General features: G+C 58.1%; 2 protein-coding genes across 2 annotated transcripts; one reads left to right on the plus strand and one right to left on the minus strand.

The window, feature by feature from the left end:
• Positions 1–488: 488 nt before the first annotated feature.
• Positions 489–9370, minus strand: LOC146422275 (lipase maturation factor 2-like). The gene is made up of 13 exons (XM_085046671.1): positions 9262–9370; positions 8086–8339; positions 7442–7470; positions 6410–6606; positions 4880–5058; positions 4091–4229; positions 3230–3364; positions 3039–3144; positions 2723–2819; positions 2460–2642; positions 1468–1636; positions 766–877; positions 489–692 (listed from the first exon to the last, which is right to left on the minus strand). Exons 1-13 carry the CDS (start codon positions 9362–9364, stop codon positions 515–517), a joined length of 1881 nt encoding a protein of 626 aa, XP_084902797.1. The 5' UTR covers positions 9365–9370; the 3' UTR covers positions 489–514.
• An 802-nt stretch (positions 9371–10172) lies between these two features.
• LOC146422276 (condensin-2 complex subunit H2-like) lies at positions 10173–21657 on the plus strand. The gene is made up of 20 exons (XM_085046672.1): positions 10173–10384; positions 11019–11120; positions 12032–12087; positions 13019–13094; positions 13687–13758; positions 14754–14833; positions 15475–15599; positions 15679–15759; positions 16183–16295; positions 16585–16656; positions 16765–16831; positions 17310–17417; positions 17574–17630; positions 18261–18331; positions 18917–18980; positions 19414–19482; positions 19584–19627; positions 20142–20243; positions 21145–21294; positions 21386–21657. The coding sequence occupies exons 1-20, from the start codon at positions 10277–10279 to the stop codon at positions 21536–21538; spliced, it is 1770 nt and encodes a 589-aa protein (XP_084902798.1). The 5' UTR covers positions 10173–10276; the 3' UTR covers positions 21539–21657.
• Positions 21658–22382: the final 725 nt, after the last annotated feature.

The following is a 22382-nucleotide window of genomic DNA, read 5'->3' on the forward strand; positions in this document are numbered from 1 at the left end:
GGGGCTTGTCCTGGGGGGAGAATGGGGTCAGGAGGGGGGAAACAGGGGATTGGAGGGTGGGGAGGGGGTTGGGGGGCTGGGAAGTGGGGCTGGGGGATTGAGAAATGGGGTCAGGGAGGGAGAGTTGGGGTCAGGAAGAGGCTAAAGGGGTTTGGTTGGGGTCAGGGTGAGGGAAGGGGTTTGGTTTGGGGTCAGGGAAGAAGGAGAGAAGGGAAAGAGGGGATTGGGGGGGACAAGTGAAGGGGAGTCAGGGAGAGTCAGGGGACAGGGAGAGGGTCAGGGATGAGGTGGGGGTGTGAAGGAAAGGGGTCAGGGCCCAGGAAAGAGGTCAGGAGCCAGAGAAATGGGATTAGGGTCATGGCAGGGGGTCAGGGGTGAGGGAAGGGGATCAGGATCCAGGGAGGGGGGGTCAGGGTTATCGAAGGAAGGGGCTCAGGGATGCTGAGGGAATGGGATCAGAGGCCAGGGAAATGGGATTGGGCTCATGGCAGGGGTCAGGGGTGAGGGAAGGGGATCAGGGCCCAGGGAAGGGTTCAGGGGTGCTGAGGGAAGGGCTCAGTGCCCGGTTTGGGGTCTCAGCCCTGCCCACCTTGAGGCCGTGCTGGCTCAGCAGGCTCTCCAGCGCAGGATCTCCCAGCGACACGGAGGGGAAGAACTCCTGCACGAGCTGCCGGCGCCACCACGGAGCCGAGCTGGGGACAGGGGGACTGGTGACACCAAATCCCCCCAAAACGGGCTGGGGGTGAGGGGAAGCTGTCTGCTCACCTGCCCTCGTCGGAGGAGGTGAACCAGTACTTGTAGAGCTGGGCGCGCAGGAAGGTGGGCGGGCGGCCGTGGAACGGGTAACGGGACGGGTCTGTCTGCAGCAGGCGGATCACTGCGGGACACGGGGACAGGGACATCCCAAACACACCCCAAACACTGCCAGGGACATCCCAAACACACCCCAAACAGAGCCAGGGACACCCCAAACACACCCCAAACAGAGCCAGGGACACCCCAAATACAGTGGGAAAGCACAAACACAGCCAGGGACACCCCAAAACCACCCCAAACACAGCCAGGGATATCCCAAACACACAGGGGATACTGCAAACACAGCCAGGGACACCCCAAAAACACTGGGACACCACAAATACACAGGGGACAGCATAAACACATCCAGGGACACCCCAACTGACCCAGGGACATCCCAAACACAGCCAGGGACACCCCAAACATACCCCAAAAACAGTTGGGGATATTCCAAACACAGCCAGGGACATCCCAGGGACACCCCAAACACACTGGGGACACCCCAAACACACCCAAGGACACCCCCAGAGTCCCCAGCCCTGTCCCCCCAAGGCCCCCAGCGCTCCCCCTGCCCCCCAGGCTGTCCCCAGAGCCCCCAGCCCTGTTCCCCCCACCCCTCCTCATGTCCCCCAGCCTGTCCCGATGTCCCCAGGCTGTCCCCAGCGCACTGACCGTCGGGCTGTCCCTGCAGCAGGCGCAGCAGCAGCGCACTGAACCAGGGGCTGCTCTGGTGAGGGCCCAGCGCTGCAAACCAGAGCTGCCAGTCCAGCCGCGGCTGGTGAGGAGCCACCAGCGCCGGGGCCACAGTGACATTGCCAGGCTTGTACATGAACTCGATCTCCTGGGGGTGGGGAAGGGCAGGGATGGGACAGGAGAGACCAGAGTGGCCCAGAGATGTCCCCAGGGTGTGACAATGGCAGGACATTCCAGATTTCCCGATGGTCTGGAAGGTCACTTTCCACCCAAAATCTCAATGGCAAGAGATTCCAGATTTCCTGGTGCTCTGGAAGGTCACTTCCCACCCAAAATCTCAGGATTTTGTGACAAGGACAGCACTGAGTTTGGCTTTGAGTGCCCAGAGTCACCACAGCCCCAGGAAAAGGTCATTGTCACATAAAAATCCTGGGATTTTGGGACAGGGACACATCCAGCCCCTCCAGCACCCAATCCAGCCCAGGGCCTTGTCCTGTCCCAGGGAAAGGACCCAGGGTGGCTCCAATCCCAGGGAACAGGGACAGGAGGACAGGGAACAGCCTCAGGCTGGGCAGGGGAGGGACAGGGTAGATATTTGGGAATTCCCTCCTGGAAAGGCTGTCCAGCCCTGGCATGGAGGAGTCCCCATCCCTGCTGGGATTCCAAAGCCATGTGGATGTGGCACTTGGGGACATGGATGGCCTTGGCAGAGCTGGGGATGGCTGGATTCCATGATCTCTGTGATTCCAACCCAACAACTCCACAGTTCCCTGCCCTCTGCTGCTCCTGGCTGGAAAAGCTGGGCTTGGAAGGATGGTTGGACTCCATGAGCTCAGAGTCCTTCATCCAACCCCAAATCCATGTGCCCAGCTGTGCCCACCTCGGCTCAGTGTCCAGCTGTGCCCACCCCTGACTCACTGTCCAGCCGTGCCCACCCCATCTCAGTGCCCATCCCTGCCCACCCTGCTCACCGTCCAGCTGTGCCCATCATAGCTGCCCTCCAGGATGACCTCTGGCCGTCCCCCCACGCCGGTCATCCTCCGGAACAGGCCGTAGGAATTCACCACCTGGAACCTCTCCACAGCCCCGAACATCTGGTGGATCCCAGGCCACAGCTTGCCGTTGGACTCGTGCTCGATGTAGGTGAAGGGCACCTGGGGGGGCACGGGGGGGTTGGCACAGCCTGGGGGGTTTGGGGTCCCCAGAGTGTCCCCAGAGTGTCCCCAGGGCTCACCAGGCTGACGGCGAACAGGCTGACGGTGGCTGTGGCCATGATGGCCCATTGCAGGGTGGCCCAGAGCTTCCAGAAGCATCCACGGACACAGGCACAGCTGGGGGACACGGATGGGGGGTTGAGGGGGCACAGAGACCCCCAAATTTGGGGTGAGGGGTTAAACCCCCCCAGTGAAGGGGAGCTCCACCTGACCACCCCAAATCCCAGAATGGTGTCACCCTTTCCCAGAACAGTGTCACCCCGATGTCCCCCCACATCTCAGGTGACTCCCACCACCCCCCACACCTTGGGGGGCTCCCAGTGTCCCCAGACCCACCGGTACATGGCCACCAGGATCTCCCAGGACAGCGACAGGAAGGCCACCCCCACCAGCGGCAGTGTCACCGTGCGCAGCCACGTCGTGAACTCGTGGTAGGTGAAGGCTGCAGCCGAGGGACAGCAAACCTCGGGGTCAGGGACATGTCCCCACAGTGGGGACAATGGGGTCTGAGCCCCCCCAGGACTCACCCACTTTGGACTCCAGCAGTTTCTTGTCCCACTTGACCTCCAGGCCGAAGTAGTGGACAGTCCAGTAGAGCAGCAGGCCGTAGGTGCTGAGCTCCAGCAGGGTGGTCAGCACTGAGCCCAGGCTGGGGGGCCAGGCTGGGGCAGGGAGGGGGTTAGAGCCCATCTGGGACCCCCACAGTGTCACCTGTCCCCTGGCCAGCCCCCCACACCAGGGATCCTGGGGGTCCCACTGCTTTCAGGAGCAACAGAGCCACACTGGGATGCAGAATTCCAACAGGGAAAACTCCTCTGTGGGGTGACAGTCCTGCCCAGGAGGTGACAGTCCCCCCAGAGGGGATTATCCCACAGACAATTTATTCCTCTTGAATTCCCTGATTTCAGAGGGAACTGAAACCTCCTCCTCCCCACAGCCAGCTCTGACTCACTGGAGCTCCAACCCCAACAGGAAGGAGGATTTAGGGAATCGTGGAATGGTTTGGGTGGGAAGTGACCCCAAAGCCACCCAGTGCCACCATGGCAGGGACACCTCCCACTGTCCCAATGTCCAGCCTGGCCTCGGACACTGCCAGGGATCCAGGGGCACCACAGCTGCTCTGGGAATTCCATCCCAGCCAGCAATTCCTTCCCAAGATCCCATCCATCCCTGCCCTCTGGCACTGGGAAGCCATTTCCTCTGTCCCTTGTCTCCAGTCCCTCTCCAGCCCCAGGCCAGGCTGAAACAACCTGGGATGGATTTCAGCTCATTCCCACCCAAACCATCCCCTGACTTCATGCCTGTGCCCCACAGCCCTCACCCTGGGGTGGCTGAGTGACCCACAGTGTCCCCTTGTCCCCATGTCACAGCCTGCCCTGGGGTCTCACCGGTGCCGTGCCGCCGGCGGGGTTTGCCCAGCCAGCGCCCCACGTGCTCCTCGTCCAGCAGGGAGAAGCTCAGCACGATGGTCAGGGCGTTGAAGAAGTTGTAGTTGCCTGTGAGGATGATGAGCACCTGCAGCAGCACCTGGGGGACACGGGGGGTCACGGTGACAGTGGGGACACAGTGCCACCCCAGCAGTGCTGGGAATGGTTGGATTCCATGATCTCTGTGATTCCAACCCAACAACTCCACAGTTCCCTGCCCTCTGCTGCTCCTGGCTGGACAAGCTGTCAGAATTCCTCGGGGGGAAAAAAAGAGCTTTGAAGGATGGTTGGACTCCATGAGCTCAGAATCCTTCATCCAACCCCAACTCCATGTGCCCAGCCTGGCTCAATGTCCAGCCCTGGCCAAATGTCCAGCTGTGCCAATCTCTGACTCAGTGCCCAGCTCTGCCCAGCCCTCAGTGTCCAGCTGTGCCCAGTCCTGTCTCACTGTCCAGCTCTGCCCACCCTGGCTCAGTGTCCAGCCATGCCAATTCTTGACTCAGTACCCAGCCATGTCCACCCTTGGCTCAGTGTCCAGCCCTGGCCAAATGTCCAGCTGTGCCCACCCCTGACCCACTGCCCACTTGTGCCAATCCCAGCTCAGTGCCCAGCTGTGAGGAGCCAACCCCAACCCCAGAGCAACCCCTGTGGGGACACCTGAGCACAAGGGGGGACACGAGGTGGCCCAGAGGGGGACACAGGACACCCAGCAGCCCCCCGTGCCCCCCAGGTGATATCCCCTTTGCCCACCTGGCAGTAGAAGGCGAAGAGGCGCAGGCGGCGCAGCGGCGCGAAGAAGAGCGGTGGCACTGCCACCTCGATGACGTAAGTGGCCACCACGCTGAGCTTCTGCAGCCACACGGGCAGCTGGTGGGCCAGCCAGGCGGCCGGCGTGGGGATGCACTGTGTCTCGTAGTGGTAGGTCAGGGCTGGGGGTGTGCAGGGGTTGGTGTGATCCCAAATCCCGAAATTCCCGGAATTCTGGGCTTGGGTGGGTCTGCTGCCAACCCCGCGCAATGGAACTGATGCTAAACGGGAAAAGCTGAGGTTTCCTAATTAAATGGTGCCTCAGGTGAGGGAAACATGGAGAGCTCCAGGTGGTATTTTCCTTGTTTTCCATAACCCAATTCCCAAAATTCCCTGGAATTCTGGGCTCGGGTGGATCTGCTGGCAACCCCGCAGAATGGAACTGATGCTAAATGGGAAAAGCTGCTGTTCCCAAATTAAACGGTGCCTCAGGCGAGGGAAACGTGGAGGTATTTTCAGGTGATATTTTCATTGTTTTCCATAATCCAATTCCCAAAATTCCCTGGAATTCTGGGTTTTGTGGATCTATTCCCCCATGGAATAGAACAAATACTAAATGGGGAAAAGCTGCTGCTTCCAAATTAAATGGTGCCTCAGGTGAGGGAAACATGGAGAGCTCCAGGTAGTATTTTCCTTGTTTTCCATAATCTAATTCCCGAAATTCCCTGGAATTCTGGGTTTGTGTGGGCCTGCTCCCAACCCCATGGAATAGAACTGATACTAAACACGGAAAAATATTTGATGTTTCCAAATTAAACGGTGCCTCAGGTGAGGGAAACATGGAGAGCCCTGGGTGGTATTTTCCATATTTTCCATAATCTACTTCCCAAAAATCCCCTGGAATTCCAGGTTTACATGGATTTTTCCCACTATGGAATAGCAATACTAAACAGGGAAAAGCTTCCTGGCACAACAGGAGAAACTTCCAAATCAAATGGTACTTCAGGGGTTATTTTCCATAATCTACTTCCCAACAATTCCCTGGCATTCCAGGCTAATGGCTGAAACCCCAAACCTGCACCCCTCACCTGGGAGCCCCACCAGGCTGGGCAGCAGCTCTTGATGTTCAAAATCCCTAAATTTGGGGATCCCCAACAGCTGAACACCCCAAACTTGCCCTCGCCACGTGGGGCAGTGGCTCTTGAGCTTCACAATCCCTAAAATTTGGGGATCCCCCAATACCTGAACCCATAAACCTGCCCTCCCCATGTGGGGCAGTGACTTGTGGGCTTGACAACCCCTAAATTTGGGTTGAAACCCCTAAAATTTGGCGATCCCCAACACCTGCACCCCCCCAAACTTGAAGCCCCAAAGCTGCACCCCCTCACGAGCTTCACAACCCCCAAAACTGGGGGATCCCCCAAAGCTGCCCCCCTCACCTGTGAGTCCCCACCAGGTGGGACAGTGATTCACGAGCTTCACAACCCCTAAATTCGGGGATCCCCCAACACCTGAGCCCCCCAAACCCCTCACCTGTGAGGCCCCACCAGGTGGGACAGCGGCTGGTCAGCTTGACGACGCCCGAGGCGAACATGAGGCGGAAGAGCAGCCAGCGCACGGCCCAGAAGGTGACACTGTCGTGGGCTCTCCAGGGGGGTGACCGCCACCTCAGCAGGCGCAGCGGGGCCACCAGCACCGCCAGGAAGCCAGCCTCCAGCAGCAGGCTGTCCCTGGGGGGCACAGAGCTGAGACCCCCGCCTTGGACCCCATGGCGGGAGGGGACACTGCTGTGCCCCAGTTCAGTCCCCAGAGCCACCTGTGCCACCTGTCTTGGTGCCCAAAGCCATCTGTGCCACCTGCCCATGTCCCCAGAACCACCTGTGTCACCTGCTTGGTCCCCAGAGCCCCAAATCGCACTGTGCCCCCCAGTCCAGAGCCCCAAATCCCACTGTGCCCCAAATCCCACTGTGCCCCCGAAATCCAGAGCCCCAAATCCCACTGTGCCCCATAACCCCAAATCCCACTGTGCCCCCCAACCCAACCCCAGAGCCCCCAAACCCCACTGAACCCCAAACTCCTGGGGAATTGTATTTTCCATAATCCACTTCCCAATAATCCTCTGGAATTCCAGGCTAATACAGATTTTCCCCAACACTAAACAGAGAAAAGCTTCCTGGCACAACAGCACAGGTTTCTAAATTCAGTGATATTTCAGGGCTGTGGCAGGAACAGGGGGAGGATTTTCCATAATCCACTTCCCAATAATCCTCTGGAATTCCAGGTTAATACAGATTTTCCCCGTTATGGAGCAAACCAACACTAATCAGGGAAAAGCTAAACAAAACCAAGGCTTTCTAAACTCAATGGTATTTCAGGCTGTGGCAAAGACAGGGGCAGGATTTTCCATAATCTACCTCCCAAAAATCTCCTGGAATTCCAGGCTAACATGGATTGTTCCCACTATGGAGTAGAACCAACACTAAACAGGGAAATTAAATGGTTCCCCATGAGGTCCCACAGCCCTGAGAGCCCCACAGCCCCCCAGCCTGAGCCCCCCTGACTCACCACTGGAAGTAGAGGAAGACTTGTCCCACCTGTGGGGAGAAATGGGGTGGGGGCTCTGCTGGGAGGGATCTGACCCCCCAGACCCCCCTGGGTTCCCTTTCCCTCCATGGGGCTCCAGGAAAATCCCAAGGAGCAGTGGGAATGAGGGAGAGATTCCCCTGCAGGAATGGCCACACACTGACAATTTATTCCTCCTGAATTCCCTGAGTTTAGAGGGAAGAGAATTCAGGGAATCCTGGAATGGTTTGGGTGGGAAAGGAGCTCAGAGCCACCCAGTGCCACCCCAGCAGGTGACAGGGACACCTCCCACTGTCCCAGTGTCCAGCCTGGCCTTGGACACTGCCAGGGATCCAGGGGCAGCCACAGCTGCTCTGGGAATTCCATCCCAGCCAGGAATTCCTTTCCAAGATCCCATCCATCCCTGCCCTCTGGCACTGGGAAGCCATTCCCTGTGTCCTGTCCCTCTGTCCCTTGTCCCCAGTCCCTCCCCAGGGTGTAACAAGATGGATTTCAGCTCATTCCCACCCAAACCGTCCCCTAATCCCACACCTCCCTCCCACCACCTCCCCAGCTCGAGGCAATCAGAGCCCCCCGGGTGACACCAACACCCCTTGTCCCCCGCTGTCCCCCAGGTCACCCCCTACCTGGTACAGGGACAGGTAGAGCACCCTGAGGGCAGCAAACACCAGGCAGTCCCGCAGGGAATCGAAGAGCAGCGCCCCGAGGGCAGCCAGCAGCCCCAGCAGGCACAGCAGCTCCATGCCCTGCTCCGTGTCCAGCCCCAGCTGGGGACACAGCCACAGCAGCGTGGGGACATCCTGCAGCTGCTGCCACAGCGACTTGCCGCTCAGCCGCAGCACCCGCCGCGCCGGCAGGATCCCCTCGCGGCCGTACAGCCCTGGAAATGGGATCGGGAGTCAGGGAAACCGGGAAAACCGGGAAAAATTCCCGGGAAAACCGGCAGGATCCCCTCGCGGCTGTACAGCCCTGCAATGGGAACGGGAGTCAGGGAAACCGGGAAAAACTGCGGGAAAATTCCCGGGAAAAGCGGGCAGGATCCCCTCGCGGCCGTACAGCCCTGAAACGGGATGGGAGTCAGGGAAACCGGGAAAAATTCCCGGGAAAACCGGCGGGATCCCCTCGCGGCCGTACAGCCCTGAAAGGGGATGGGAGTCAGGGAAACCGGGAAAACCTGCGGGAAAACCGGGTAGGATGCTCTCCCGGCCGTTCAGCCCTGGAATGGGAACGGGAGTCAGGAATTCCCGAGAAAACCGGCGGGACAAACTGGAGGCAAGCAGCTCGCCGCACTCCCGGTGAAGAGCCCCGGAGCGGCCCGGGAGCTGCCGGTACCGCCGGTGCTCGGGGAGGGGAACGGGGAGAGAGATAACGGGATGCGGAGATGAGCCGGGCGGCGGGAGCGGATGGCCATGTCCCTTGCCCGACCCCGAGCCCACTCTCGGTTCCACCGGCCACGTCCCCGGCTCTCTCCCGGTTCCCCGGCCCTGTCCCGGTTCTCTCCCATCCCGGCTCCACCGGTCCCACTTTCTACTTCACCGGCCACGTCTCCGGCCCCGTTCCGGCTCTCTCCCGGTTGCCCGGCTCTCCCAGCTCTCCCCAACCCCACTCCCGGGCCTGTCCCGCTTCCCTGTCCCGGTTCCCCGGCCCTGTCCCGGTTCTGTCCCGGCTCTCTCTGGGCCCTGCCCCGGTTCCCCGTCCCGGCTCTCTCTGGGCCCTGTCCCGTCTCTCTCCCGGCCCCGTCCCGGCTCTCTCTGGGCCGTGTCCCGTCTCTCTCCCGGCCCTGTCCCGTCCCCCCGCGGTACCGGGTATCTGCACGTAGAGGGACCCGAAGGCAGCCATGTACACAGCCGCCAGCCCGCCCAGGAACAGAGCGCGCGGCCGCGCCGCCTCCCCCATGGCGGCCATGGCGCCCCCGGCGCGCGCCGATGGCCTCAGCCGCGCCGTGACGTCACACCGCGCGCGCGTCAGGGAGCGCGGGAAAGACAAACATGGCGGCGGGCCGGGCTGAGGGGAGATGAGGGAGGAGCGGTGAGCGGCCAGAGGGGCGGGAGCGGGACGGGATGGGAGAGCTAGGGGTGGGAATTGGGGTCGGGATTAGCATCGGGGCTGGGGTTGGGGTCCAGACTGGGGTTGGGTTTGGGGTCAGGGCTGAGGTCAGGGTTGGGATCAGGACTGAGGTTGGATCGGGTTGAAGACAGGGATGGGGATTGGGATAAGGATTGATTTGGGATTGGATTGGAGTCTGGAGTGGGATTAGAGTCTGGGTCAGGATTGGGGTTGGGGTTGGGATCAGAACTGGTGTTGGGATCAGGATTTGGGTTTGGGGTCAGGATTGGGGTTGGGGTAATGATCAGGGTCAGTAACAGGATCAGGGTTGGGTCGAGGTCAGGAGTCAGGCTGGAATCTGCTATTGGGATTGGGATTGGGGTTGGGGTTAGAATTAGGATCAGGGTCAGGATTGGGGTTGGGGTTAGAATTGGGATCAGGATTGGGATTAGGGTCAGGGTCAGGATTGGGGTCAGGATTTGGGGTTGGGGTCAGGATTGGGGTCAGGATCAGAATCAGATTCAGTACCAGGGTTGGCAGTGAGGCTGCAGTCTGCTCTTGGGATTTTATTGGGGTCAGGATTGGGGTCAGGCTGTGCTCGGCCTCACTGCTCCCATTCCCAACCCACCCAACCCTACATTTCCCACCCTATTTCCCCATTCCCCTCTATCCCAGCTGGAACTCCATCGCCATTCCTCCCGGCTCTCTCCTCCCTCCCTGCCCAGCTGCCAGCCTCGAGGGAAATTTGGGATTTTCGATCGGGAATCCAGGATGGAGGAGGTGCAGTCCCGATTCCAGCACCTCCTGCAGCCCATCCGAGACCTCACCCAGAACTGGGAGGTGGATGTGGCTGCCCAGCTCGAGGAGTACCTGGAGGAGGTAATGGGGTCACCCCAATCCCAAATCACCCCTGTGCTCCCCAAACCCCATGGGAATCCTCCTCTCCTGTGCTCCCCAAACCCCAAATCCTCTCCTGTGCTCCCCAAATCCCACGGGATCATCTTCTCCTGTGCTCCCCAAACCCCAAATCCCACGGGAATCATCCTCTCCTGTGCTCCCCAATCCCAAATCCTCTCCTGTGCTCCTAAACCCCAAATGAATCATCCTCTCCTGTGCTCCCCAAATCCCATGGGATTCATCCTCTCCTGTGCTCCCCAAACCCCAAATCCCAAATCACCCCTGTGCTCCCCAAACCCCAAATGAATCATCCTCTCCTGTGCTCCCCAAACCCCAAATGAATCATCCTCTCCTGTGCTCCCCAAACCCCAAATGAATCATCCTCTCCTGTGCTCCCCAAACCCCACAGGAACCATCCAAACCCCAAATCCCATGGGATCCATCCTCTCCTGTGCTCCCCAAACCCCATGGGATTCATCCTCTCCTGTGCTCCCCAAATCCCATGGGAACCATCCAAACCCCAAACCCCAAATGAATCCTCCTCTCCTGTGCTCCCCAAATCCCGTGGGAACCATCCAAACCCCAAATGAATCCTCCTCTCCTCGCGGTTCCCCAGCTCGATCAGATCAGCATCTCCTTCGACGGAGGGAAAACCACCATGAACTTCACGGAGGCAGCGCTGCTCATCCAGGGCTCTGCCTGCGTCTACAGCAGGAAGGTGAGCCTGGGGGGATGGCCTGTTCCTGAGCCATGGAACAGCCCAAAATACCCCAAAATGTCCCATTCCCTGAGCCCTGAAATACCCCAAAATATCCCATTCCTGAGCCTTGAAATACCCCAAAATAGCCCTAAAATACCCCATTCCCTGAGCCCTGAAATATCCCAAAATATCCCTAAAATACCCCATTCCCTGAGCCCTGAAATACCCCAAAATAGCCCAGAATATCCCATTCCCTGATCCCCAAAATATCCCATTCCTTGATCTCCAAAATACCCCAAAATGTCTCATTCCCTGATCCCTAAAATACCCCAAAATATCCCAGAATCTCCCATTCCCTGATCCCCAAAATATCCCATTCCCTGAGCCCTGAAATACCCTAAAATACCCCCAAAAAATCCCATTCCTGAGCCCTGAGATCCCCCAAAATATCCCTAAAATACCACAAAATATCCCATTCCTGAGCCCTAAAATACCCCAAAATACCCCATTCCTGAGCCCTGAAATATCCCAAAATATCCCATTCCCTGAACCCTGAAATACCCCAAAATACCCCAAAATATCCCATTCTGTGAACCCTAAAATACCCCAAAATACCCCAAAATATCCCATTCCCTGAGCCCTGAAACACCCCAAAATACCCCAAAATATCCCAAAATATCCCATTCCCTGATCCCTAAAATAGCCCAAAATACTCCAAAATACCCCAAAATATCCCATTCCCTGACAAAATGACAAAAATCCCAGGGATTTCCCCAAATCTGACCTCGGAATGGCTAAAAAAAATGGAAAAAATCCACAAAACCCCACAGAACTGAACTCCATCTTCCCAGGCTGGAATTCCCAGAGGTTTAGGGTTTTTCCCAGGAATTCTCTCCCACATTTTCCCAGCTCCAGGGTTTTTTTTCCAGGTGGAACATCTCTACAACCTGGTCTACCAGGCTCTGGATCACATCTCCAAGAAGAAGTGAGTGGGATTTTGCCTTCCCAGTGGGATTTTCCCTTCCCAATGGGATTTTTCCCTTCCTAGGGTGAGATTTTTCCCTTCCCAGTGAGATTTTTCCATTCCCGATGGGATTTTTCCCATCCCAGTGGGATTTTCCTTTCCCAATGGGATTTTTCCTTTCTCAGGAGGAATTTTTCCCATCCCAGGAAGGATTTTTCCCTTCCCAGTGGGATTTTTCCCTTCCCAGTGGAATTTTTCCCTTCCCAGTGGGATTTTTCCCTTCCCAGTAGGATTTTTCCCTTCCTATGGTGAGATTTTTCCCTTCCCAATGGGATTTTTGCCTTTCCTAATGGGATTTTTCCTTCCCAGTTGGATTTTTCCCTTCCCAGTAGGATTTTTCCTTTCCCAATGGGATTTTCCCTTCCCAGTAAGATTTTTGCTTCCCAATGGAATTTTCCCTTCCCAGGATGGGATTTTTCCCTTCAGCATCCCTGATGTGGCTCTGTGTTGATTCCAGAACATTCCCACTCCCATTCCTGCTCTGGGAAGTTCCTAATTCAGAAGTTTAAAAAATACTAAAAAAAAAAAAAATCTAAAAAAAAATTTAAAAGGCTTTAGAAACATCCCAGGCTCAGTAAGGAAACCAGGGATAACAGAACCAGGGCTAACAAAATAATCAGGGATAACAAAGCCAGGGATAACAAAATCAGGGATAACTAAATCAGGGATACCTAAATCTGGGATAACAAAATCAAGGATAACAAAATGAAGGATAATTCCCCTCCTGAGGGAAGTTTAAATGATTTAAAATCCAAAGGAACCCGAATGAGCAATTCCCAAAATCCCAATCCCTCTGGGATTCGCTGCCAACCCCTGTGGATTTCCTCCCCTGAGGGCAATCCCATTTTCCCATGGGATATTCCTGTTTTTCCCACCATTCCCGTTGTCCCAGGAGGGAGAAGCTCCCCACCTCCCTGCGCCCCGACGGCCGCGACGCCGATGCCATCTTCCCCGAGGAGCAGGACGAGGTGACGGGTCCTGGGTGTCCCTGCTGTCCCTGGGGCTGAGGTGACACTGCTGTCCCTGGTGTCCCTGCTGTCCCTGGGGCTGAGGTGACACTGCTGTCCCTCGGTGTCCCTGGTGTCCCTGGTGTCCTTCAGTGTCCCTGGGTGTTCCTCGGTGTCCCTCAGTGTCCTTGGGGTGTCCCTGATGTCCCTGGGGTGTCCCCTCATGTCCCTCAGTGTCCCTGGGTGTCCCTCGGAGTCCCTCAGTGTCCCTGCTGTCCCTACTGTCCCGGGTGGCCCTGGGGTGGCCCTGGGGTGGCCCTGCTGTCCTTCAGTGTCCCTGGATGTCCCTCAGTGTCCCTGGGTGTCCCCTCATGTCCCTCGGTGTCCCTGCTGTCCCTGGGTGTCCCTGGTGATGTCCCTGGTGTCCCTGGGTGTCCCCTCATGTCCCTCAGTGTCCTTGGGGTGTCCGTCAGTGTCCCTCAGTCTCTCTTAGTGTCCCTTAGTGTCCCTGGTGTCCCCAGGGCTGAGGTGACACTGCTGTCCCTGGTGTCCCCGGGGCTGAGGTGTCCCTGGTGTCCCCGGGGCTGAGGTGACACTGCTGTCCCCCTGGCAGTTCCTGTCCCTCGATGACATCCCCGAGGTCTCTCCGGCCAGCGTCACTCTGCGCAGCGACCAGCAGCCTGCGGTGAGGAGCCAGCTGCCTTTGAGTGCTCTTCTTATTCCTTCTTTTATTCCTCATTTCCCTCCTTTTACTCCTCTTTTTTCTCTTTTTATCCTTATTTCTATCCTTGCTTTTCTTTCTCTGTTTACCACTCATTTCCCTCCTTTTATTTCTCTTTCTGTACCTCTTTTTCCTTCTCTTATTCCTCTTTTTATCTCTCCTTTTCTTCTTGTTTATCTCTCCTTTTCCTTCTCTTCCTTATTCCTCCTTTTCCTCCTTTTATCTCTTCTTTCCCTCCTCCTTTTCCTCCTTTTATCTCTAATTTTCCTCCTTTTATTCCTTCTCTTGTCCCTCTTTTTCTCCTTCCTTTCCTCTTTTTATTTGTCATTTTATCCCTCCTTTTATTCCTCCTTTCCTCCCTCCTTTTATCTCTCTTTTTTCTCTTTTTATCCTTCTTTTTATTCTTCCTTTTCCTCCTCTGCTTACCACTCCTTTTCCTCCTTTTACTTCTCTTTCTGTTCCTTTTTTCCTCCTTTTCTTCCTCTTCTTTCTCCTTTTCCTCCTTTTATCCCTCGTTTTGCTCCTTTAATTCCTTTTATCTCTTATTTTCCTTCTCCTTCTTATTCCTCCTTTTCCTGCTTTTATTCCTCCTTTCCCTCCTCCTTTTATTCCTCTTTTTATCTCTAATTTTCCTTCTCCTTTTATTCCTTCTTTTGTCCCTCTTTTTCCTCCTTTCCTTCCTTTTATTTCTCATTTTATCCCTCCTTTTATTCCTCCTTTCCTCTCTCCTTTTATCTCTCTTTTTTCTCTTTTTATCCTTATTTTTATCCTTTCTTTTTTTCCTCTGCTTACCATTCCTTTTTCCTCCTTTTATTTCTCTTTCTGTCCCTCTTTTTCCTCCTCTTATTCCTCTTTTTCTTCCACCTTTCCCTCCTTTTCTCCCATTCCCTGTGAATCCTGAGGCCACCCAGCAGCGATGGTGGCCTTGGGGACAATGTCACCATGCTGTCCCTTGCCAGGCTGTGAAGCTGCTTCCCCTGATCCCGATGTGCCTCGTGCCCCCGGATGAGACCGAGAGGAGGGAGAACCCCCTGCTGAGGTGACACTCCTGGCAATGTCCCCTGTCCCCTCCCTGCTCTGGGTGGGAATGTCCCATGTCCCCTCTCCAGTTTCGATATCTTGGGAATGTCCCCTGTCCCCTTCCTGCTCTGGTTGATTCTCCTGGGATTGTCCCCTGTCCCCTCCCCTGATCCATTTGGGATCTCCTAGGAATGTCCCATGTCCCCTCCCTGCTCCAGTTGGGATCTCTTGAAATGTCCCCTGTCCCCTCTCTGGTTGGGATCTCTTGAAATGTCCCCTGTCCCCTCTCTGGTTGGGATCTCTTGAAATGTCCCCTGTCCCCTCTCTGGTTGGGATCTCTTGGGATTGTCCCTTGTCCCCTTCCTGCTCTGGTTGGGAACGTCCCTTGTCCCCTCCCCTGCTCTGTTTGGATATCTTGGGAATGTCCCTTGTCCCCTCCTTGCTCTGGTTGGGAATGTCCCCTGTCCCCTCCCAGCTGGCACCCCTCAGCACAAATCCCCAATTCCCGCTGCATCCACGAGGAGCAGGAAGATCCCAGCGTGTTCAGTGACATCCGGGCTGGGCTGGGGTGTCCCTGGGCTGCCCGAGGGGACTCTGGGGACACCCCAGGACTCTGGGGACACCCAGGACCCTGTGGCCAGCCCTGCGGTGACTCCCCAGCCGGCGGGGCGAGGTGCTGGCGAGCCGCAAGGATTTCCGGATGAACACCTGCACTCCCCACGCCAGCGGCGCCTTCCTTCTGGAACCTTCCGGGCTGCTGCCCAGCCTCCCGGCCACAGCCCCAGGTACTGGGGGCTCGGGGTGAGTGTCACCGTCACTGTCACTGTCACCGCCGGCAGCTCAGCTGTCCCTGTCACCTGGCAGGAGCTCGGGGATCAGCGGAGCAGCCCAGCTCTGGAGCCGGCATGGCACCAGTGAGAGAACTGAGCTTCTCCGAGGAGCCAGGTGAGGGTGACACCTCTGGGGACACCCAGGGGACACTGTGGCCGTCCAGGTGCTGCCAGGAGGGTGAGGGGAGCCTTCATCCCTCCCAGCTCCTCCCAGGAGGGTGGGATTGGGAACAGGGAATGGGAGGAGAGGGAATGGGCTCAGGGTGGGCAGGGGAGGATTTTTGGGAATTCCTTCATGGAAAGGGTGGTTGAATTCCCATCCCTGCAGGGATTTCAAAGCCACCTGGATGTGGCACTTGGGGACATGGCAGTGCTGGGAATATTTGGATTTGGGTTCAGAGGGATTTTCCAACTCACCCAACTCCACAATTCCTGCTCTGCCACCCTGGGAAGCTCCCAGGAGGTTCCTTGGCAGGCAGGCAGGCAATGGGGAAGTCCTGGGAGCTTCTCCAGCCTCTGCCCATTGCCACCCCTCCAGGAGGTGACGATGACAATGACAATGACGATGACGATGACAATGACATTCCCGGTGCCATGGAGGATGACATGGAAGTGGCTGTGACACCTAAGGAACACATTGAAGCTCAGAGGGTCTGTGTGGGGAGCTGCCTGTCCTCCTTCCCAAATCCCTGAACTTCCCTGGAATCCCAGAACTTCCCTAGATCCCTGGAATCCCAGAGCTCCTTCCCCACATTCCTTCTTCCCAAAATTCCCAATCTTCCCAAAACTCCCAGAGCCTCTTGTTCCTCCCCAGAGCCCTTCCCAGCAACCCCTCACTCTCTCTTTGGGCTCCTGGAGCTCCTCCCTGGCAATCCTGGACCCCCTTATCCCATCCCTGGAGTCCCCAAAGTCCCCTCAGTGTCCCTCTCCGTGTCCCCAGAGCGTTCCCCAGTCCCGAGGGTACATCCTGCGGGAGAGACCTGCCAGCCAGGACCCCAAACCCCCCAGCAAGGTAAGGTCTGGGGCTGGGAGATCCCAAATCCAGCAGGATGGGAACCTCTGGGATGCCCTGGTGCCAACCCCGGGGAGCTGTGGTCACCCCAGTGTCACCCTGTGGCAGGAGGTGACAGATCCGTGGCAGTGCCTCGATCCCTTCGCAGAGACCGAGGAGAAACCCTTCAAGAAAGGTATTTTTGTCCCACAGAGGGTCATTCCTGGCCAGGTGTCCCTTAGTGTCCCCAGTCCCACTGTAGGTCATTCCTATCCCACGGGAGGATCATTCCCAATCCCACAACACCCAGAAGATCCCCTTGGGGTGGCAGCACACCCAGTGTCACCTGTGTCACCATTGTCACCTGTGTCACCCGTGTCACTGCAGGCAGACCCTTCACGGTGCCCCACACCCAGTGTCACCTGTGTCACCATTGTCACCCGTGTCACTGCAGGCAGACCCTTCACGGTGCACCACACCCAGTGTCACCAGTGTCACCTGTGTCACCATTGTCACCCGTGTCACTGCAGGCAGACCCTTCACGGTGCCCCACACCCAGTGTCACCCAGTGTCACCTGTGTCACCAGTGTCACCTGTGTCACTGCAGGCAGACCCTTCCAGGTGCCCCACACCCAGTGTCACCCGTGTCACCTGTGTCACCCGTGTCACTGCAGGCAGACCCTTCACGGTGCCCCCCGGGCTGGCTGACCAGGTGGGAGGCAAGAGGAGCAGGACTGACCACAGGGAGCTGCAGGACTTCGCCAGCTGGTACTCCGAGACCTGTGAGTGACCCTGGGGGACACCATCCCAAACCTGGGCGTGTGGCACTTGGGGACACGGCCGGGGTGGCCTTGGTGGCACCTCGATGGCTCAGAGGGATTTCCAACCCGTCAGTCCGTGGAATTCTCGTTCAGTGATTCCTGATTTGCTTCCCACAGATGACAATTACATCCCAGAGGGCAGGAGGAGCAGGAGGAGAGGTCCCACCTTTGCAGGTGAGGGACACGGGAGGGACAGCCTGGGGACAGCAGGGATGGCATCCTGCAGGGAAATGACACCCCAAAAGTATGAGGGGACACAGGGAGGGACAGCTTGGGGACAGCAGGGATGGCATCCTGCAGGGAAATGACACCCCAAAGTGTGAGGGGACATGGGAGGGACAGCTTGATCCTGGAATGGGGGAGGATAAAAAGAAAGGGGACCCCAAAACTGTGGGAAGAGAGTGGAACTGGGGGAAGGATAAAAGGGAAAGGCACCCCAAAACTGGGAAGAGGGGACACAAAGGATGGCATCCTGCAGGGAAATGACACCCCAAAAGTGTGAGGGGACATGGGAGGGACAGCTTGGGGACAGCAGGGATGGCATCCTGCAGGGGCAAGACACCCCAAAAGTGTGAGGGGACATGGGAGGGACAGCTTGGCACTCCTGGGGACACCAGGGATGGGATCCTGCAGTGGGGAGGGGACAGAGGCAAAGGACACCCCAAAGTGGGTTGGGACAGCCACCAGCTCCTGCTGTGGGAAGGATAAAGGGAACGACACCCCAAAACCGGGCAGGGGGAGCCTGGGCAGGTTTTTGGGGTCGCAGAGGCTTCACCCCAAATCCTGCTCCCCACAAACCCCCAGACCTGGAGGATCTCTACTGGCAGCACTTCAAGGAGAGGCAGGAGCTGCTCAGGAAACTGCAGAAGCGTGGGGTGAGTGAGGCTGGGGGGTCTGGGGTGAGTAAGGTTGGGGGGCCTGGGGTGCCCAGTTTGGGGTCTGGGGTGCCCAGGGGGGTTTGGGAGTTCCCAGGAGGGTCTCTGGGGGTGCCCAGTTTGGGGTTTGGGGTTCCCAGGAGGGTCTGGGGGTACCCAGGGGGGTCTGGGGGTGCCCAGGAGGGTCTGGGGTGTCCAGTTTGGGGTTTTGAGGTGCCCAGTTTGGGATTTGGGGTGCCCAGGGGGGTTTGGAGTGCCCAGGAGGGTCTGGGGTGTCCAGTTTGGGGTTTTGGGGTGTCCAGTTTGGGGTCTGGGGTGCCCAGTTTGGGATTTGGGGTGCCCAGGGGGGTTTGGAGTGCCCAGTTTGGGGTTTGGGATGCCCGGTTTGGGGTGCCCAGGGGGTTTTGGGGTGCCCAGGGGGTTTTGGGGTGTCCAGGAGGGTCTGGGGGTTCCCGGGGGTCTGGGGGTTCCCAGGGGGGTTTTGGGGTGCCCAGTTTGGGGTTTTGGGGTGCCCAGTTTGGGGTCTGGGGGTTCCCAGGGGGTTTGGGGTGCCCAGTTTGGGGTCTCAGGGCTGTTTTCCCCCAGGAATCCCCGCAGGATCTCGGCTGGCAGGAGCAGCAGCGCGAGGATGAGTGTGAGGAAGGAGCAGGTGGTGAACCCCAAATCCCAAATCCCCAAAGTTCGGGGTCTGTCCCCTCATCCTCAGGGTTTGGGGACACTGAGGGGACATTGAGGGGACACTGAGGGTTTTGGGGACACTGAGGGTCACTGAGGGGACACTGAGGGTTTTGGGGACATGGAGGGGTCACTCAGGGGTCACTGAGGGGACACTGAGAGTTTGGGGACACTGAGGGTCACTCGGGTCACTGAGGGTTTGGGGACACTGAGGGTCACTCAGGGGTCACTGAGGGTTTGGGGACACTGAGGGTCACTCAGGGGACACTGAGGGTTTTGGGGACATGGAGGGGTCACTCAGGGGTCACTGAGGGGACACTGAGAGTTTGGGGACACTGAGGGTCACTCGGGTCACTGAGGGTTTTGGGGACACTGAGGGTCACTCGGGGCTGTCCCCATGCTGGCAGATGATGACATGGAGCACGAGGATGTGGAGCCCGAGGCGCTGGAGGAGCTGGGAGAAGGAGCAGCCCCGGGTGAGCTGCTGACCCCAAATCCCCCATGCCAGCTGTCCCCGGGGGTCCCCTGTGTCCCCAGGGGTGTCCCCCATGCTGGCAGTGACCCCCTTGTCCCACAGAGCCCCCGGAACCCAACTATGAGGAGCTGGTGCGCAGGAACGTGGTGGGTGTCACTGGGGTTGGGGTGTCACCGGGATTGGGGTGTCACCGGGGGGTTGGGGTGTCCCCGGGAGGGTTGTGGTGTCCCTGGGAGGGTTGGGATGTCCCTAGAGGATCAACGTGTCCCCAGGATGGTTGGGGTGTCACCGGGAGGGCTAAGGTGTCCCCAGAGGGTCAGGGTGTCCCCAAAGGGTTGGGATGTCCCCAGGAGGGCTGAAATATCCCACAGAGGACTGAGGTGTCCCCGGGGGGGTTGGAGTGTCACCAGAAGGTCAGGGTGTCCCCAGGAGGGTCAGGGTGTCCCCAGGAGGACTGAAGTGTTCCCAAAGGGTTGGCGGTGCTCACAGCAGGCACAGGATGCCCCAAAGGCTCAGGGTGTCCCCAGCAGAGTTTGTGTCCCCCTAGAGAGGTCAGGGGTGTCCCCAGGATGGCTGGGTTGTCCCCAGCAGAGCTGAGGTCCCCCAGGGCGCTCAGGAGTGTCCCCATGGCTGTCCCCAACGCTGTCCCCGTGTCCCCAGGAGCTGTTCATGGCCAGCTCGGAGAAGTACGCTCAGGAGACAGAGCTGTCGCAGCGCATCCGGCTGTGGGAGGAGAAAATGGAGTCCCTGCTGCAGGAGCAGGTGTGCCACGGGGACAGTGGACAGGGACACTGGGGACAGGGACACTGGGGGGGACAGGGACAGCCTGGGCTGGGAAAGGATCGGAGCAGGCACTGACCACCTGGGGCTGGCAGAGCCTTGGGCACCTCTGGGCCTCTCTGCCCCCCTGAGTCCCTCTCTGCCACACCTGAGTGTCCCCAACCCTGACTGTCCCCAATGCCACCCCATCTGACCCCCTGTGACCCCCCTGTCCCCTTCAATGTCCATGCCTACGGCCTGGCACTGGCTGGGTGGCACTCCTGACCCCTGCCTGTCCCTGTGTCACCCCTCCCTGTCCCCCTGTCCCCCTAGAGACATGTGCCCCATTCGATAGCCATGGGCACAGGAGCAGTCGGGTGGCACTCCTGACCCCTTCCTGTCCCCATGGGACCCTCCTGTCCCCCAGGAGATCTGTGCCCCATGCAATACCCGTGGGCACAGGCTGGCACCGGCCTGGTGGCACTCACTGTCCCCTCTGTCCCCAGAAGAGCCGTGTCCCCTTGATGTCACTCACTGTCTCTCTGTCCCCAGGAGATCTGTGTCCCCTTTGATGTCTGTGCCTACAGCTTGGCACCGGCCAGGTGGCACTCCTGACCCCTCACTGTCCCCTCTGTCCCCAGGAGAGCCGTGTCCCATTCGATGTCACACACTCCCCACGAGAGTCGTGTCCCCTTCAATGTCACTCACTGTCCCTCTGTCCCCAGGAGAGCTGTGTCCCCTTCGATGTCACTCACTGTCGCTCTGTCCCCAGGAGAGCCGTGTCTCTGATGTCACTCACTGTCCCTCTGTCCCCAGGAGAGCCGTGTCTCTGATGTCACTCACTGTCGCTCTGTCCCCAGGAGAGCCATGTCTCTGATGTCACTCACTGTCCCTCTGTCCCCAGGAGAGCCGTGTCCCCTTCGATGTCCGCGCGTACGGCGAGGCGCTGGCCGGGCGCTGTGGCTCTCTGGGCCAGTGGCACTCTCTGGCCAGCCTGGTGGCCGGCCAGCCGCCCTTCGAGGTGTGCCGCTACGTGCTGGCCATGCTGCAGATGGTGAGCTCTGGGTGTCCCTGGGTGTCCCCCAGGCATGCCAGGACGCCGTGTCACCCCGGTGTCACCCCGGTGTCACCCTCTGTCCCCTCAGGCCAACGACCAGGTGGTGGAGCTGGCGCAGGACGCGGGGCTGGAGGTGGCAGTGGACACGGCGAGGCTGCGGCTGCTCTCCACCCGCCTGGCCCACGAGAGGTTCCACAACTACCAGCTGCCCTCCCAGAAGGACCCCAAAGACCCCCAATAAACCCCAAAAACCCCTTTTTCCCAAGGAAAACCTCCCATGGGGGAATGGGATTGTGGGTGTTTTGCATTAGGGACAAGTTTTTGGGGTGAGAAGCACTCGGAATAAACATTTTCCTCAAAGCTAAGGCTCCTGGTTCTCTTTTTCACTGATGGAATTTTAGGGATAAGAGTGAAAAAATTAGTCATTTAACAAGTCTCCTATAAGGCCCAGGGGAAAAGAGGAAAAGGAATTATTAAACCCTTTTATTATTAAGTTATTAAAAAGAGTGAACAGCTGATGAATTTTAGGTTTTTTTTTTCAGGTGTAGCTTTCCCTCCCTGGGGTCCCTGGAAGGCCAGGTGGAGTTCTTTGGGTGGCTTTTGGGAGGATTTTGGAAGTTTTCTGGGCTTGTCATGGCTCTGTCCCTCCTGATGTGACACCCCTGGGGGACAGTGGGGTCTGTCAGGGCTTTGACCCTCCATGTGTGACACCTGTGGGGGACAGTAGTGTCCATCACCGCTGTCCCTCCTGATGTGACACCCCTAGGGAGCACTGGGGTCCATCATGGCTTTGTCCCTCCTCATGTGACACCCCTGGGCATCTGTCCTCCTCATGAGACACCTCTGGGGGGCACTGGGATCCATCAGGGCTATGTCCCTCCTTGTGTGACATTCCTGGGGGTCTGTCAGGGCTCTGTCCCTCCCCATGTGACACCCCTGGGCATCTGTCTGTCCTGATGTGACACTCCTGGGAGGCACTGGGCTCCACCATGGCTCTGTCCCTCCCCTCTGACACCCCTGGGGGACAGTGGGGTCTGTCAGGGCTTTGTCCCTCCTGTGACACCGCTGGGCATGTCCCTCCCCTC

The sequence above is a fragment of the Lichenostomus cassidix genome, unplaced genomic scaffold, assembly GCF_008360975.1.
Source record: "Lichenostomus cassidix isolate B80296 unplaced genomic scaffold, HeHo_3.0 HiC_scaffold_497, whole genome shotgun sequence".
Classification (NCBI taxonomy): domain Eukaryota; kingdom Metazoa; phylum Chordata; class Aves; order Passeriformes; family Meliphagidae; genus Lichenostomus; species Lichenostomus cassidix.